Here is a 17,854-nt window from a genome sequence, read left to right on the forward strand (position 1 = left end):
ATGCACGACCTGCACCCTCATTGGTTTGTTTTCTTGTTCATCTTTTTAATTAAAATTGAATTGAAAGAAAGTTTCATGGTGCCAGTTATTTACACTCAGTCAGGCCTTGAATCAAATGAATATGGGTTAGACGTAAGAACATCCGTAACAGGAGATTCGATGACATTAGGCATATGGCTGCTATACGCAACAGATTACACGATAGATCAGATTTACAAAACCGAAGAATAATATCCCATCAGCAAAGTGAACAGTTTCAGTGAGAGGCACTCACTTTCAGAGTTTCACTTAGCACCACCCTAATTAAGGAAAGAAAAGGTTTTGTTGCCGTACCAGTCAATCGGCTGTAACATCAGGCGGACATATAGCTCACTGTAGGTGAGCCCATGAATCGGGTCTGTGTGGAACGGAAAGATCTCTCAAATGGGTCAACCTCGGGATAATCAGCTCCACCGGTTTTCAACATGCAGTGCTTTTGTACCAGACGCGTCAGGGAATCCGCAATTTCAGACATGGGAGGTCGAAATTCCTTCTCAGGCTGCTCGTAGTTTCATATCCAACCAATTGAAATGTATCAGTTTAAAGAGGTAAGATGCCATCATAATATCAGGTGCTTATGTGACTCCAGGTGAAGAAATGAATTTAGTAGTACCTGAATACAAACGGAGACAATATCAGCAAACTGGGAAAGAGACCTGGAGGAGAAAGTTCCTTTAATTCCAGGATCAACCATCTGCTCCAAACACTCACGGTCATGAAGCCGAGATGAAGCCCATTTCACCAAAGATTGCTCTTGTCTTGGCCTTGAACTGTATCACAAAATGAAGAAAATGGCTCACAGCGACAAAATAATGAGAAATTTAGGGTGCACATATATATATATATATATATATATATATATATATATATAAACCATACCCATCAACAGGTGTCTTTCCGGTTAATAGCTCCAAAAGCAACACCCCGAAGGCGTATATGTCAATCTTTGTGTTATCGCTTCCTGGTTCCCAGTGTTCAGGTGCAATGTAGCCGGCGTTACTGATAGCAATTTCTGAGGCCTGTTCACATTAGTGTGCAATACATGAGTCTTTTTTCATACTTGATCTCTTATTTCTAAGAAACTTAAAACATTTTGTGAAGAACACTACTTGGGCCCCAGCAGTTTACTATAATCCCTTAGCGGTTTACAAGCTACAGATTTTGTTAATAAAATAAGTGCAAACGTGAAAACAATTCCTAAATGGACTAACCTTCAGTTTAACACTGTTGCTGGTAAGAGGCCTCAAAACAGCTAGCCCACTGTCACAGATAAGTGGTAGTAGTTCTTCATCAAGCAAGATGTTAGCAGCCTTGATGTTGCAGTGAGAGACAGGGGGGAAGAATTGGGAGTGCAAATAGCTGAAAAAAATCAGTTGGCATGAAAACTTCAAAACTTCAAGATAACACCGGATTTCCTAGTCCTATCTCAAAGGAAAAGCAGCATTACTCTGATATTTATGCTGTCTATACTTGCAGGTTGATGAAGCAGTCACCAATTACAGTGCTAGTCATTGTCATATATTTTAACAAAGAATGGTACGCTTACAAGTTGTTTCATTTAGCATTTAATGAAGTAGTTCTTTTCAGGGGATTCCCTTAAAATTTATCAGTAGATGATTGTCAAATACTTACTGCAAAGCGCGGGCGATGCCAAGGGCAATGTGGAGGCGAATTCCCCAAGAAAGTGGCTTGTAGATTTCTTTGTGCAGAGCATCAGCTAGGGACAAATTTCTGACAAATTCGTAGACAAGCAAATGCTGTCCATGATCCACACAATATCCAAGAAGTTTCACAATGTTTGGATGCCTAAATTGAGATGAAATCCGAATCACATCCATGAACTGTTCCTCTTCATCGAAAGATAGTGATGGCATGTTGATGTTCTTCACAGCCAAAAACTGGCAAAAAGGCAAGAAGCAAAGAAAGATGTTAAACACGGTATAAAATTTGAATGCTGTAGCAAATTACTAAAACACAAGACTAGTTAAAGTATATACTTGGCCATCTGGAAAATTGGCTTTGTAGACAGAACCAAGAGATCCCTTCCCGAGAAGATTATCTTCATTGAAGCTGTTTGTAGCTAGCTGAAGCTCTGCCACAGAGTATACTGTTACATTTTCTGGCAATTTACAATTCTTTGAGAAACTTTTTCTTCTGATAGTTGACTCCGTTTTAATGGCATGAACAGGAGGTACCCGCCTTGGGCCAAGAAAGAGTGGAGCGCTAACAGCCAAGAAGCGGGGGCTTTCTTCAGGTCCAGTGGAAGAGAACTCTATAAACAAGAAAGAAGAAATTTGTAAATGAAATAATCAATGAGACAGGTATACTAGTTTATCCAACAAAGGAAGCCATGCAGCGTAAGATGTGGAGTAAGTCACAAGCTAACATAAAATGGTTCTAACCTACCATGAGCAAGGAATAATTTTACTAACTCTCACAGATTAAATCACAGATAAGAGACCTCACCTCTGGCTGTACTGAGTGGTAGAGAATGCATTGTGCTAGTGCTCTCCAAGCTATTATGTCTTGCTGCACGGGCTTGATTAATACGGAATGCAATGAACAGTGCTGCACAGGTTGCCGCAAGAGCTAGACCACAAACTAGAAAAGCTATTCCTCCAGGGCTCATCCCTTTCTTGTGCTTTTGGTCGATGTCATTCGAGGGATAGTTTTCAACAGCACTTGACTGAGACGTTGGAGGAGCACTAAAATTATGCCTAATGGGTAAACTATCCATAGGAAAACTCCATGGTGGAGAGTTGCGATCTACATTGAACTTGTTGCCCCAAAACCTATTTACAGAAATTTTGAAAACTGATTAATTTGTAATTTGATGGTTAATAATGGCAGATAGAAGGTAATCGGACTTAAAAACTTTGGTCACATACCATAAATTTGGAATCGACTCAAACTGCTTAGGTATTACACCGCTGAATTGATTATCTTCAATGTTCCTGGAGTCAGATATGGTTAAGCAAATAAAATAAGGAAATGTGAGAATAAACTGCAAAATTCTGCACAAAACATTGAGAAGAAACTTACAGGTAAATGAGGGGAAGATCAGCAAGGTAAATAACTGATCCAGTGAAATTGTTATTCTGCAAGAACCTTGAGATAAACAACAGATGGAAATCAGCAAAATATGCAACTGTAGAAAGTCATTTTGCCATGCACAAGAAGTCTTGAATGAAATGACATAACAACTTACAGTGCAGAAAGATTTTTCAGAGATCCAAAAGAACTTGGTAGGTCTCCAGTAAAGTCATTGTATGATAGATCCCTGTGATAGGAAAATGACTTCCAATTACGAAAAAGAGAGTGATCGTCATTTGACTGGTATCTTTATACAAAGCAAGGTGATGTAAGTAGTCCAAGTCAGAAAATGAATATCATGCAAATTCACAGCTATATAGAAGGAAAAAAGCACTTATTGCTTAATCAACATGCCATTTTGATACCTCAACCAGATCATTATTCCATTCATGCACACAAGAATATCAATTCCCTTCACATAGTAAATTATAGCACAGCAATTGATAAAAACCAGTTCCCCTTCGTATGCCACTTTTAAACTCAAATTTTATAGGACAAGACCTGTTTAAAATGGTCCCAGTAAGGTATCAAGTTTGAACATATTTAAGTGCCTTACTTTCCCTCAGCTTGAAATGCAAGAAATTTGACAGAAAACATACAACTCTTTTAGATTCTCCAGGCCAGTAAACACACTGCCAATGGGTCCAGACAGCATATTGTGGGACAGATTCCTGCCAAAAAAATGAAAGAAATAGACAAAGAAAAGATGAAATCACTGATGAATAATCATAAACCAAATAAGCAAAAAAGGTAGTCAAGAGATTAGCAACTCACAGATGTCTGAGACGTTTCAAATTAGGTAAAGAGTGTGGTATATTTTGGTTCAGTTTGTTGAATGCCATATTTCTGGATGCATAATGAAAGTAGAATCATCACATTTCGGAAACAAATCTGCTCACAAGTGATATGAGATTGAACATACAAAGTACCCAAATATACAAAGGAGGCATCTTACATATGAGTGACATTAGGAGGCAAGCCATTTGGAATTTCACCCCCAATGCTATTGGAGCTAACATCACTATAATAAGAAAACCAGAATAAGAACTAAAACAATAAGAACTTTCCTATCTTTAATCCAATAAAGTTAAGATAGCTAATCACTTACAAATGCTTCAAACTATGGAGATCATGAAGCCTGCTTCCAAGATGCCCTGTGAGTTGTAGCCCAGGAATTTTACTACTCATAAAATTACAAAACAAATTAGCACTTGCCAAATTAGTTTATAGTCTAAATAGAGTAACTAGTTAGTATCAACACAGGCTATGTTTGTTACAGGTGTATCACAGATGACTCAGAACAATACACTCCAGTCCACAATTCTGCGCAAGGATCCCCACCATCCAATTTCCATTTATTCAGCAGTGATGGGTTGTTGAGGGCCTTGTACAGATCATGAAGAGCTGTGACTGCACAGGATTAAAGAAATAGTGTTCAGGTTACAGATTCTTGGTGTAAATCAAATGATTAACTTAGCTAAACTCATGATTAAAGAAAGCCAAACATAAGATTTGAGAGTATCTACTTCAAGAATCACATATTTCAACAACGTTATTTTAGAGTACAATATGTCACTTGCTTTCTGAAGGCCTACTAAAAATCTTTTAAATGGTTCACTGTAAGCGCGTACACACTGAATAATTGCCTTAGTCGGTTATCTTATTTTCCCGCCAAATTTTCTGCCCAAAACTTGTGGAACAAAAAAAAAAAAATTCCTTGCTTCTGTTTGGCCGATAAGAAAATTGATTAAACGATTCCGGATCTTGACCATACCATTCTTTTTCCAATAAAAAAAATGTGAGTAATCAAAGCCTGAACAATCACATTTTAGTTTCTTTACTTTTCTTGCATTTTCTCAGGACTCAAACAGATGTAAAAGAACGTTTTTACCAATAATAATCACCAATAAAATACGCAAATTTTCATAGGAAATACTCCATATAGAAATGGCCTATTACGATATTACCATCTAGTGGATCCGTAAAAGCCAGAGCCTGTGAACCAAGACTTGCGAAGAAGACAAGTACGGTGAGATACAAGGATAGATGGTACTTCTTGTCCATTTTCTCGAGAAAAAAAAAATCAACAGTTTCCTGGAAAGAAACAAAGAGAAAATCATCAGTTAAACAAACGACTGACCGTAAAAGAAAAGAGAATCTAACGCCTCAAAAGTAAAATGTAAGTGCGAAGAAAAGTAATGAATAACGTACGGTCTGTTTTCTAGGAAAATGATATTTTCTCGGGAAAAAAGTGTTAAGGACTTTTCACGGAGAGGAAGAGAGAAAGAAGGAATGAGAGATGGTCACTGAGAGTGTGGAAAACGAGTTGATTTTGTAACGAACCGAGAGAATCTATACGAACCGAGCTGAGTGTCCACGTCAGCAGAACCGTTATGGTCGTTGAGAGAATTTGCCACGTATTAAGGCCTTGTTTGGCCCCCTATTTAATTTCTCTGCTCTAGCCATTTTTTTCTTTTTTTAATTTTCATCCCTTTGACCGGCTATTAACTAACACGCTTGACTCACTCTTTTTGTGAATAAGCAAATTAAAATTAAACAATTTATTATTTGGTTTTGAATATAAATATGAAATAAATATTTCTCAAACTAATAATCTTTAGATAATTGTTAACGTTTTATATTATCTTTATTGTGGCAGTTATACAACACCAATAAGTTAATTAGTAACACTGATTAGTGATACATCAAGGACCATATCAGTTGGGATGAATTTTATAAGTCTAAATATCATCATAACACTATAAGGTAATCATTTATGAAATAATTAGCTAGAAATGCTTGGCGAGGTAATTACAAAAAGGGATATCATCATTTTTCCACCAAAGGTATTCTGACACATCATGTCAGTACCACGGTTTGGTAAAATTATCAATTTACCACCAAACGTTTAAACTGTTAGCATTTTCCCACCATTCCATTAAAACTCAGTTAATATGTAACGGAAAATTTCTAAAAGGTCAATTTTACCCCTGGAGCATAAAAGACCATATAATTAACCTTTTATGAATTTTGTAATTAAATCATCATTTGTTGTTCTTCATTCTTAAAGGACAAAAATTACCCTTTATAAAATTTTGTAAAATTGACCATGAGGTGCTAGTTACTTCATAAATTGATTTAATTTTTAATTTATTTATTAAATTGACGAGCTAAAGCCAATTTATTCAACTACTAAAAATCAATTTATGAAGGGGAAAAAAAGAATGTGCAAAAGAAGTAATTTTATCTTTGATATGATGATAATAATTTTACACAAAAAAATTAAATAAATAAATTTGCCCTTTAAAAATTAAATAAATTAAATCAATTTATGAAGTACCGAACACCACACGGTCAATTTTACAAAATTTATAAAGGGTAATTTTTTTCCTTTAAGAAGGAAGAACCAGCAAATGATGATTTAATTACAAAATTCATGAAAGGTTAATTACATGGTTTTTTATGCTCCAGGGGTAAAATTGACCTTTTAGAAATTTTATGTTACATATTAACTGAGTTTTAACGGAATGGTGGGAAAATGCTAACAGTTTAAATGTTTGGTGGTAAATTGATAGTTTTACCAAACCGTAGTACTGACATGATATGTCAGAATACCTTTAGTGGGAAAATGATAATATCCCTTATAAAAATGTGGTGGGGGTCTAATTATCAAAATGGACATGCTATGCTATTGTATTAGCTATTTATTAAAAATGTACTATAGTTATGATCTCTATACAATACTAAATAGATGCAATATCATTATTGATAATATGTCAAAGTGTAGAGAAACTATTTACTTATAGACCCGTGTAATCAATGGTGGTTAAAGGGGTTAAAAGAGTCATTTCTTATTGATGAAAAGACGAAAAAACTATTGTTTCCATTCCATGAGATGGTGAAGAACAAGAGTAGTTTGTTAAAAAATTTAAAAAAATATATATTTTAGGTTCGAGATATCGGTAGGAGCAGTATAGGATTGATGATGAATTGCTTGTAGAAGAACCTTTTTATTTTTATTTTTTTTTGTAGAATATAGTTAATTGATTAGTTAAATAATTATTTAAATACGTTTGATTTTGGCATAAGTATTTGCATTAGATTTAATTTTTTTATTACACATTAATGTAAATGCTATGTTTTTTTTTTCTAAAGTAAGCAGTCAATAGTTAATTAGCTTAGTTTGAGACTATCAGACTAAGACTTAACTCTATTGATTAGTGAATAATCTTTTTTAAGACTTAACTCTTAAATTCGAATCTCATGTAATGTGTGTATTTAATTAATAAATTTTTTAAAACAATTGCTTAATTTTAGGTATTACTGGAGCAAATTCAATAATTTATTGAATTAAGCCTAGTTTAACTTAATTATTTCTTATCTAATTTATTTTTTTAACACAAAATTTAATCTACCGACTAATTGCTTGAATAAAAAAAAAATGCCAAAAAAATTCAAATAAAAGATTTGACTGGGCATTCAATTACCAAACCGTTTTGGGCCGTCAAGATCCTAAACACTAAGCTCTTTAAGAAAAGGCCGCAACATATTCAGAAAAGCCCAGTCTCCTCTCGCGTCTCCCTCATCGCCGAGATGGCTGAAACTGAATCGACAAAGAAGCAAAGCTACCATGGAGAATTTAAAGAAGAAGAAGATGATGATTACATGGGTGATCTCTCTCAATTTATTGCTCCCGAAACTTCTAACCCCACAAAGTCTTCACTGAAGAAGGTCAGTTCGTTATTTTATTCAATTTAACTAAGATCCCATATTATTCTTTAGCTCTTACAAAAGGTTAAAGATTGCGTTTCAACTTTTAAGCGTCCAAACATGGCGTAAATTTCCCACTTTCAGCCGTTTTAAATGAAAGCAATTACTACTAGCATATTCACAATCTCTTTGAATAGCCTGATACTGCCTGATAGGTTCTTTAAAAAATAAATAAATAAATATAAAATTAAAAAAAATGGTCACTGTTTATCTGGCTGACTAGTGCTCTTAAGGTTTGTTCATGAAAAGGTTTTACTTAGAATCCTGTCTACACTAGGTAGTTCAATTCAAAACACTAGTTGATTCAATTGCATATCTAAAGAAAGGAGAAGCAAAGAGAACATATCAACCATTTTAATCTGTTTATTTCTATCCATTGGGACTAATAACAAAGGGGGTTTTAGGACATGCTTGGGATTGAGGTGCTCGACTTTTAATCCAACCTTCTGTAGAATGAAACCACTAGTTGCTGAGCGTAAGTGAGTGAGTAGTTGGTATTTGGCAAACGGTATCTGTGCATTTGCCAAATACTTTAGCTGTTGTGTTCCCTAAATCATGCAGAAGCACAACAATTAAAAACAGACAGTAAAATGTATGTTTTTGTTTTGTGTTTTGGGGGACTAAGCATAGTATAACAATTCTACCAATTATCTGCAGATCCAGAATAGCAAATCAGTTATCCAATCTTCGAAAAAGAAGTCAAAAGCTGTTAACCGGCATGAACCACGTAAAATTGAAAAGGAGAGAAAGCAACAGAAAGAGGATGAGCAAACCTTAGCGAAAATAGAGGCTCCGATTCCACAGTCTAATATTGGGTTCAAGTTGTTGAAGCAAATGGGTTACACACCTGGTTCATCCCTTGGTAAGGATGGTTCAGGGAGATCGGAACCAGTGGGGATTGAGATTCGAAGGTCACGAGTTGGGATTGGCCACGAGGACCCTTATAAGGAGAAGAGGAAGAGAGAAGAGATAGCAGCTGAGAGGAAAAAGCAGAAGGAGAATGCTTTGATGGAGGAGTTTGGGTCCAGGCAAAAGTCACTATGGCGGAGCCGAAGAGTGATCATAAATTTCAATAAGGCAAAGGCAGCTCTTGATCAATTGGAGAACAAAGAAGCTGTTCCGGAGAAGAAAGAGGATGATGAAGAGGGTGAACAAGAAGAAGAGGAAGAGGAAGAAATAACAGAAGAGGTGTGTTCTCTGGAATTTTTTTTTTTTTTTTTGTCATTCTATACTCTGATTTAGCTAGTTTGGTTTTTCCCAATCACTGTAAATTGTTATTCATTTGAGGAATAGGTTTAAATTAAGCTTCATGTTGAAGGGCCTCTGATTGAATGTTTAGTTGGATGCATTTCGGTGGTTAACTTCTCCCTTGGTCTTGTTGAAGCTGGTTTTTCTAGCTTCAATTTTACATTGGAACAGTAACCTTGGAAAACATGGATTATGGACTGTATTATCATTTATGTTCTATTGAGGTTATAATAGCATGAGCTAAATATTATATAGCATTACTTTATTCTCCCTGTTTTGATATGCATATCCGAATATGAGTGAGATATTCATATATCTTGCCTATGTGAACATTAAGTATGTTGTTCTCATGCTCATAACTTGATATAGTTGTATAGTGGATGCTTTTGGATGTCCTTGGTGGGTGATGATTTCACTGTTGATGGATGCAGGATTTGCTAGATATATTGTTGAAACTGAGAGATGAATTTCATTATTGCCTATTCTGTGGGGTTCAGGTAAGCTTAATAGTACTGTTGATGATATTTATAACTGATGTTTTGCTGGGATTTCAGATCTGAAACACTAGTCTAAGCTCACATCATACTTGTCCTGATTGTATATGCATAAACCTTCTATTTGTTTCAGTATGAATCATCTGAAGCACTATCATCCAACTGCCCTGGAATTGATGAAGATGACCACTAGAGCACAGTAATACAGGCTGCCAAATGCCTGTTTGTTCAGCACACAAAATGGGTGTTGAGCTTGCACCGAGCAGGAGCTCGTTGCATAACCCTTTCATTCTTGCCAAAGTGAGTTTCTTCTGTGTCTTACAATGGTGCTTTTTAGAGTCAGCAGGTGCCAAAAGCAGAAAAGCATCAAATCCAAATTATTGGATCACACATATTGTCATTCAAAATTAAAGCTGCACTACACTCTTACATATTCGGCTACACATGTTTAGTTATGGCAATTTCTTTTTACCCGCTTATCCCATAAAGAAAATTGTGTTGGTGAAAATTTTGTGATGTCACAGAACAGACCACTAGCTAGTAGCTTAAGTATATAACAATTCTTTTTTCTGGTTCCAAATTGAATGTTGTGTTCATCAATATTATATGGCTGATTTTATCTTTTTATTTACCATATCGAACTGTGATCTATATTTTTTTGTTGCAGAGCATGCTTTGCCGATTCTTATTATATATTTTACTCAAGGAATCTGATGTTGGGGTAATAAATCTTACATTACTGAAGTCTCTTTGTGGGAATGTGAGGTTGAGATTTCGAATAGAAGATTTTTGAGGCTTTGTTTGGCCATGTGTAAAAATTTGCCATGGATTGTAATTTTGTAAAGTTCAAAGTTTCCTTGTAAAGCAGTTTGAAACTTTCATCAGTAAATTTGGCATCTATACTTCATACTCATCAAATTTCAAGTGGATTGTAAAGTTCAAAGTTTCCTTGTAAAGCAGTTTGAAACTTTCATCAGTAAATTTGGCATCTATACTTCATACTCATCAAATTTCAAGTGGATTAAAAGCTGAAATTTTTTATATAAAAAACCAGTAACGAATAGCCACACAGATAATGTCAGTCACATAGATAATAGACATTCGATTTGCCACTACATGGCAATTTACCATCGCTGACAGCTGCATATGTAGCTGCATTCCAAAATCTTCAAAAGACACAAACCTAGTCAGCTGGGTAGTATCCCAACAAATACAACACAAAAGGTCACATGCCCTACATACTCTAAGAAATTTATTCCAGAACACAGGAACAAACACAAAACAGGGAAGTGTCTGGTGCACACAAGTTCCATCAGAACCCGGCACTTAGAGGGACCAATGAATCTGCTGGTTGGAGTCATCATAATCCCTGGAATGCTGAAGTTTCATGTATTGCCTACTCTGTTGAGACGACTCCAGCTCACCAGAAAACTGACTGTTAATGGGCACGGATGTTGGAGCCAAACCCAGTTGTGGGGCCATCTGGTGTGAACTGCTACCAGCTGCATTGCCCTTGAAACCCCATGACATGTTTGGATATTGATTAATAGCTGCTCCATGGGGCGATACTGGTTGAGTGACGGATTTGGTATGGGCATGCATTAAGTCACCCACTCCATGACCCGGTGTCGGGTTCTTAGAGCCCCATGGTTGATTTGACAGAAGAGAGAGAGCACAGTTTGAGTCAGCAACTCCTGTGAAGCATCCTCCACAAGGAATTCCAGGACCAGAGAAACCAGTCCCAGCTGTTGAACACTGAAGGTAACGATCAGGTGGAGGATCCTGAGAGTGGTTTTGCCATAGTGGCTGAGGAAGATGCCTTGCTGTGACAGTGGTTTGATTTCCAGATACCTGCTTGGAGACACTTGTCACTGGCCATCCATCCCTCCCACCAACCATCTGATATGCACTGAAGTCGATCAGAAATCCTCCACCTTGGCTGCTGTTCTCTGTCATTGCAACATCAAACAATTAAACTTTTCTTTTCCTATAATTGTAAAGCAGAACAGAAGGTTATACATTTCTAAATGATAACTGTAAAAAGCTACAAGGGATTTGAAAATGAATTTGTACTCATGATATCTAACCAATGACAGAGGAAGAGAGCCTGCCATAACGAGTGCCCAAAAATGGTCCAGAAGTTGGCTTCCTCCGGCGCTCATTATGGCCTGCCAGGCGCCTGCGGCAACTTCGTTTTCCTTGGTCAAACTCCGGAAGCTGATGAAATCTGGGAATGGACTAACAAAGAAGCTATTAAACTTGATAGATGAAGAAACACACCCGCACCTATTATTTAACTTCAGAAATGCCATAAGAAGCAGAAAAAAGAAACTGACATACATTAATGCAATTTAAAATCAGGAGTTTCCAGTAGTTTTCATGGAATAAGGGAAATCTTTCGTCTATATTTACAATGCTCAGACTATGACTGTTTAGCTGGTAAAATCTCTCATAATGATATTGAAATTCAGGAAACAAGATTCTAAAAATTTCTGAAATCAATTATTCTTGTCATTCTTGAAGGACATGAGGTCATGTTCCTGCAATTTATTTTAACCTAACAACCTCGAGTTCATTGCCTTGTCCTATTTTTGTGTATGGAGATATTATATTATCCATGACACCAACCATTTTCTAGAGCATGGACATATTCTCCAGCACAAGACAGAGGGTAAGGGCCAAAAATTATAAATCAACTAGAAACAAAAGCTTGCCAAAGACGAGAACGATTCCAAACTCCACAGTCTCTCCCCGTATCAAGTAAGTCACAAAATTTTGAAACACAAAACAACAAGCAACCATGTCCAGGAGCAAGTATTCAAACCAATCCTCATTAAACAAAATGAAACTCAACTATATAAATAATGCACCCAATTAAATAAACTAATCAATTCAAAGACTTTGCTCGGATTAAAAAAAAAAATCTACAGCTACAGCTATTTACCAAAAAGATTCATTAAAACACAACGAAAAAGGCAGATAAGAAGTAACCGTCATATTATTATGAAAGACATAACCTAACCCACCAATGAATAACTAAAGACAACTAACTTTTAACTAAAAAACCGAAAAATATCCCTATAAAATTGAATGGAAAGAACCAATTAAACAAGCTAATAAAATTCAGAGCCTTCTTCCAGATTAAAAGCAACTAACTTACCAAATAAATCTATAAAGAACACAAAAACGATCATGATATGATTAAAAAGAATAAAAAGATATTGAAAACTTAACACAGCTCACTTCCAAATATCAATCTACTAACTCAGAAATATAACACACAACCCACCAAGAATTTATCAAAAAGTACCAAAAAATTAAACCAACTAAGTTTACTAGCTTGAGATCAGAAATTAGAAAAAGTAAAAAAAAAGAAAAGAAAAAAGCAAAAGCATGAGCTGACCTGCTACATTGCTGGCAAAACCTCTGCTCAAGGCCGGCAACAGTGACAACAGGAGACTTTGAATGCATGCCACAAACTTTGTGCCTTGAATAGTAAGCTTTGGCATCACTCAGATCAACTTTACACCCCTCCACTTGGCACCTTGGTGGCTGCTGCCCACTAGTAACCATACCACCGCCAACACCCCTCACCTTCCTCCCTGACCCTGAACCTGACCCTGACCCGGACCCAGATGATGACCCAGATCCTGGAAATGGAGCTCCGGCAGTACCGACATCCTCAAAATAGATTTTTTTGCCAAACTTCAAACCATTAAGTGATGGCTCAGCGGATGATAAGCCGGAGCCTGAGCCGGAGCCGGAGCCACCACCTGATTCAGCCAAATAGTCTGAACCCAGTTCCATACTGAAGCTTTAGAATCCATTCATTTTGCAGCTGTTGTGGGTCATTAGCAAAAATAAAATAAAATAAAATAAATAGAAGAGAGATGGGCTCGTCTAATTTAGTCTAGTTTAGTTTTTAGAATGGTTTAAAAGTGAAAAAGCAGAAGCCAAGAACTAGAACCTGACAGAGAGGTGATGATACTAGTGGCACTGGCCCATGCCAGCAAGGGAAAGTAAAGTACACTGTCAAAAGAAAAATAAATAATGGTAATAATGGTGCAAAAAAGCTGAAGAAAGAGAAAATCCTGTGGCTTAAAGTAGAATGAAAGAAATGGGAAAATGGTACTTTTATTGGGGGGGCTTTTAACGGGAGAGTTCATTTTTGGTTGGTTAGTTACTTGCACTTCTTAGTAGACAACTAAAGTTGCTTCAAAACACTTTGATTTCAACTGTTGTCTCAGTCAAATGTTTACAGTTTGTAGCCTCCTTTTTGCCCTTTCCATCTTTGATAATTTTTCTTGGAAATTTTAATTTATGAAATCTCCATCATCGTCATCATTCCAATGCCCCCGTTGAGAATCTCAATGGCTTCTTTTCTTTTTAAAATATTGTGCACATTCTCAAATATCTATCCTCACTTTCTTTCTTTGCATTTTGAATGGCAAAATAGTCACTGAACAAGTCAAATCAATTTATTTAAAAATCTGCAATGTGTGTGTGTTTGTATATATATATATATTTAAAAATAGAATTGATGTAATTTTTTTTTAATACTGATTAGATATTATATTATTATATTACACAAATATATACAACAACTGTTATTATAACAGATATATTATACTGATATTTACAATCAAATATACATGATTGAGACTTACATTATTACATTAAATTCTGTGAAGTACATGTCCAGATAAATAACCACTCATAGAGGAGAAATGTTCATACTCCACTCGCATTTCGCAAGGGAGAAAAAATTTAAATATTAAGAACATTTAGCCCCCACAATACTTTTGTGGCAGAATTGATGTAATCTATGTCCACTAAATTCTTGATTTGTAAAGATATCAACATGACAACATTACAACAAAACACTAAAAAATTTTAGCAAATTTGTAATTTATAAGTATATTTTTTGAGCATTGTGTAATTAAATGAGCTTTTACATGGAGAGAAGATATTCTCATAAATATTAACGTAAAGTGTTAGATCATCTCATTGATGGGAAGGAAAAAAGAAAAAAGAAAAAAAAGGAAAAAAGAAGGAAGTTTACTTGTTATTTTTAACTCCCATTCATTTTTCAACAGTTTACAGAATGATACCAAAACATGCTCTAAGATTAAGAATCAAAGGGGATCTGTGTCTTTGAAATTATGGATTGCAATAATTGTATTGCTGGTGTAAAAATGGCAAACAGTACAAATTAATTAAAATAATAATAAGAGAGGTGTTGGGCTATTTTTGGCAGTTGGTGCGGTGTGCATTTGTGGGTAAGCAACAGGATTTGACTGTAAATTATTCATTTCAGTGAAAGTGAAACTGCTACTTTATTATTATTATTATTATTATGATGCCTTTATAAAATGAATAGAAAGCCTATACGGACCCCTATGGCTATGGAAGAGATAAGCACGACCCATTTAGCCTAGGTTAGGTAGTAGTTGATGCTTCAGTTAGGTAGGCTCACTACTACTCACTAGTTTTGGTTGGTTTGGTTACAACAGTCATTATGCTTTCTTTCTTTTCTTTTTCTTTTTCTTTTTTGGGGGTGGCAATTATCAGTCATTCACAGTAATTTTTATTTTTTAACATAATAATAATGTACTTAGATATATTATAATCCAGGTAAAAAGTGAAATGTATTAAGGATCTTGCTATGTTACATTTAATGTAACATACACATCCAATAGTTGGCAGCCATGTGTCCCGAGGAGAGAGAAAAGGCATTGAAAAACAAGTACGAGGAGTTGGCTGCAAGTTACATGAACTGTAACTTAGGCAACTCCATGTATTAATTTACTCATGAACAGCAAATTTACAATAAAATCCTGATCTGGAGTCGACACGACATTATTTTAAAGCAATTAGATATAAATTCTTTCCTTTTTTAAAAAAAAAATGAATTATTCATAAATTTGCCCAGGCTTTCGGCTTAGACAGCCTCGGATTGCATCCCAAGACTGGGCCCTAAAAAATTATTTGGTCCATCCAACGGGATTGAACCAAAAAAAAATATTAAAAAAAAAAAATCACTCAATTATTTCCAAACTCAGGAAAAAACAAATATCAAATTAGGCCCCTACCAACAATATTTTGTTGCCTTGAAGCAAAGACCCGATCCTCCGATCCTGGTTCTGAATCATGCTGCAAATATGGGTGGTAAAATTTCTCCCACATTTTTTTTTTAAAGTAATTTCTCCCACATTTGAATACAAGATATAAAATTTTCACACTAAATATTTAATAAATATAATCTGTAAAAAGTCCTATCTTGAGATGACTTCTCAATTTTTAAATTGATGTCTTGTTTGACATTAAGATGTTGCAGCTTTATAATTACGTCTATTTACGTAAAGAAAAAAAAAAAAAAAAAAAGGTGTGGCCAGAAATTAAATCTAAATTTAGCTTTTAAATAATAATTTAAATAAAAAATAAGTATGCGATTAAATTTAATCTAACTTTCAACCAGTGATCTGAACGGATTTGACCTCAGGCTTCTTCTCCTCCACTTTGGGAACAGTGACGGTGAGGACACCATTCTCCATTGACGCCTTAACTTTAATATTCGCGAAAAAACTCAAAACAGAAAAATAATTTATACTATTATATAGTTCACACTTTATTCATTAATTTTATATTAAATAATTATTTTTAGGTCATGTATCTATGTTTTATATATGGCTCTTAAGTTATAATAATTGTAACATATATTTTTTATGTAAACCACATAAAATTATAAAACTCATAATTTATGTGGTTCACACAAAAAATATATGTTACAATTATTATAACTTAATATTTGTCTTTATATATATATATATATATATATATATATGGGTCCGGCTATGGTACCACTGTGGTACCATAGTTGTGGCCTATATATATATATATTTATTTATTTATTTATTTATTTATTTATTTATTTGTTTGTTTGTTTGTTTGTTTTCCTGGATCCGATCGACATTGACACTTTCGCTAAGACTATGTGAAAATTGAAAAACATCTCCACTCATTATTACCTTCGCTTTAAGTTGGTGCGTTTCTTTTTACTCTCTCTGTCCCTGCAAATTTGGATTAATAATAATATTTATATTTTCTTGGTGAGACCATAATCCTTCTAAAGATTTGAAAATTTCAACCCACTAGCACTAGGTTGATGATTTCAAAGACTAGTGTCACATATTTACGTGCAGCAACATACGTGATGCAAATTCCTATACATGTCATTTGCACTTTCTGGACAATAGCGTTAAGGGAAAAAAATATATACTTAATTCACACATTTCTAGGATTAATTTTATACTATACTTGTGTCTAGGATTAATCAAACAAATGGTTTAAAGAATTAGAAACTAGAAATCTAAGCGCCAAGATAAATGAAGGGTTCGGTTATATTGAAATCGTTCTAAGGTAAAATACTATTTCATAACTATACGATTAAAATTATAATGATTTTTTTACTATTTATTACTTTATATGAATGGTTATATAATTCATATTCTATCTTAGAGCACCTCTAAAGTAGTTATAGCCATAAGTGAAATATGTATTTACTATAGTCCTCTAAAACAATCTTCTGATCAGATTTTTTATTATTATTATTTTTTTACATCAAATTATGACTTAAGTGGCGTTTGTTTTTTAACTTAATGACTTAAAGTGACTTAACTTAATTAATTAAGTTAATTAGAAGTGTTTGTTTTTATAATTTAATGAGAATTTTTTGATAATTTTGACTTAATAAAATAAGCCAATTTTTTTTTACTTTTTACTTAATGGAGAAATCTTAATTAAGTCAATTACTTGCTAATGTAAAAAATATCCCTGCTTTATAATTTATTTTTCATGTCTATCCCAAAACTCACCCATATACATTTACCCCACATAAAAATATCTATGTTTTTTCTTTCTTATATTATATACGATAAAATTTAAAATTTATGGTATTTTATATATTAAAATTCTAAAATAATTATGTATTCACTTGAATATAGTTTTACTTATAAATGTTAAAATATTATGGTATTTAATATATTATTTATTTGACATTTAAATTTAATAAGGATACAAATAGAAAAGTACATATTTTCAACTTTTTAAGTTGAAAAAAACAAATAACTTAATATTTATTTTCTTAGATTCAGACAAAAAAATAAATATATTATTCAGATTCAGATATTCAGATTTATTCAGAATTCAGA

General features: G+C 34.3%; 3 protein-coding genes across 5 annotated transcripts; 1 reads left to right on the plus strand and 2 right to left on the minus strand.

Moving 5' to 3' along the window:
* Positions 1–131: 131 nt before the first annotated feature.
* On the minus strand, positions 132–5,220 carry LOC18039654 (protein STRUBBELIG-RECEPTOR FAMILY 2). The gene is made up of 16 exons (XM_006429770.2): positions 5,100–5,220; positions 4,410–4,542; positions 4,241–4,312; positions 4,088–4,153; positions 3,907–3,978; positions 3,732–3,803; positions 3,248–3,319; positions 3,082–3,147; positions 2,928–2,993; positions 2,506–2,831; positions 2,037–2,311; positions 1,672–1,937; positions 1,251–1,398; positions 919–1,058; positions 653–809; positions 132–538 (listed from the first exon to the last, which is right to left on the minus strand). The coding sequence occupies exons 1-16, from the start codon at positions 5,194–5,196 to the stop codon at positions 353–355; spliced, it is 2,214 nt and encodes a 737-aa protein (XP_006429833.1). The 5' UTR covers positions 5,197–5,220; the 3' UTR covers positions 132–352.
* Positions 5,221–7,683: 2,463 nt separating this feature from the next.
* On the plus strand, positions 7,684–10,654 carry LOC18039655 (G patch domain-containing protein 11). Of its 3 annotated transcripts, XR_002904884.1 has the most exons (5): positions 7,684–7,863; positions 8,560–9,090; positions 9,582–9,647; positions 9,778–9,944; positions 10,312–10,654. XR_002904884.1 is itself a non-coding variant. In XM_006429772.2 (4 exons), the coding sequence occupies exons 1-4, from the start codon at positions 7,726–7,728 to the stop codon at positions 9,835–9,837; spliced, it is 795 nt and encodes a 264-aa protein (XP_006429835.1). In that variant the 5' UTR covers positions 7,684–7,725; the 3' UTR covers positions 9,838–10,297. The 3 variants fall into 3 exon arrangements, 1 of the variants encoding a protein (XP_006429835.1); XR_002904885.1 differs by lacking the exon at positions 10,312–10,654 and having other exon boundaries at positions 9,520–9,647; positions 9,778–9,811; XM_006429772.2 differs by lacking the exon at positions 10,312–10,654 and having other exon boundaries at positions 9,778–10,297.
* Positions 10,655–10,670: 16 nt separating this feature from the next.
* LOC18038535 (squamosa promoter-binding-like protein 9) lies at positions 10,671–13,733 on the minus strand. The gene is made up of 3 exons (XM_006429774.2): positions 13,048–13,733; positions 11,732–11,871; positions 10,671–11,593 (listed from the first exon to the last, which is right to left on the minus strand). Exons 1-3 carry the CDS (start codon positions 13,449–13,451, stop codon positions 10,971–10,973), a joined length of 1,167 nt encoding a protein of 388 aa, XP_006429837.1. The 5' UTR covers positions 13,452–13,733; the 3' UTR covers positions 10,671–10,970.
* Between the last annotated feature and the right edge of the window lie 4,121 nt (positions 13,734–17,854).

The sequence above is a fragment of the Citrus clementina genome, unplaced genomic scaffold (assembly GCF_000493195.1).
Source record: "Citrus clementina cultivar Clemenules unplaced genomic scaffold, Citrus_clementina_v1.0 scaffold_6, whole genome shotgun sequence".
NCBI lineage: Eukaryota > Viridiplantae > Streptophyta > Magnoliopsida > Sapindales > Rutaceae > Citrus > Citrus x clementina.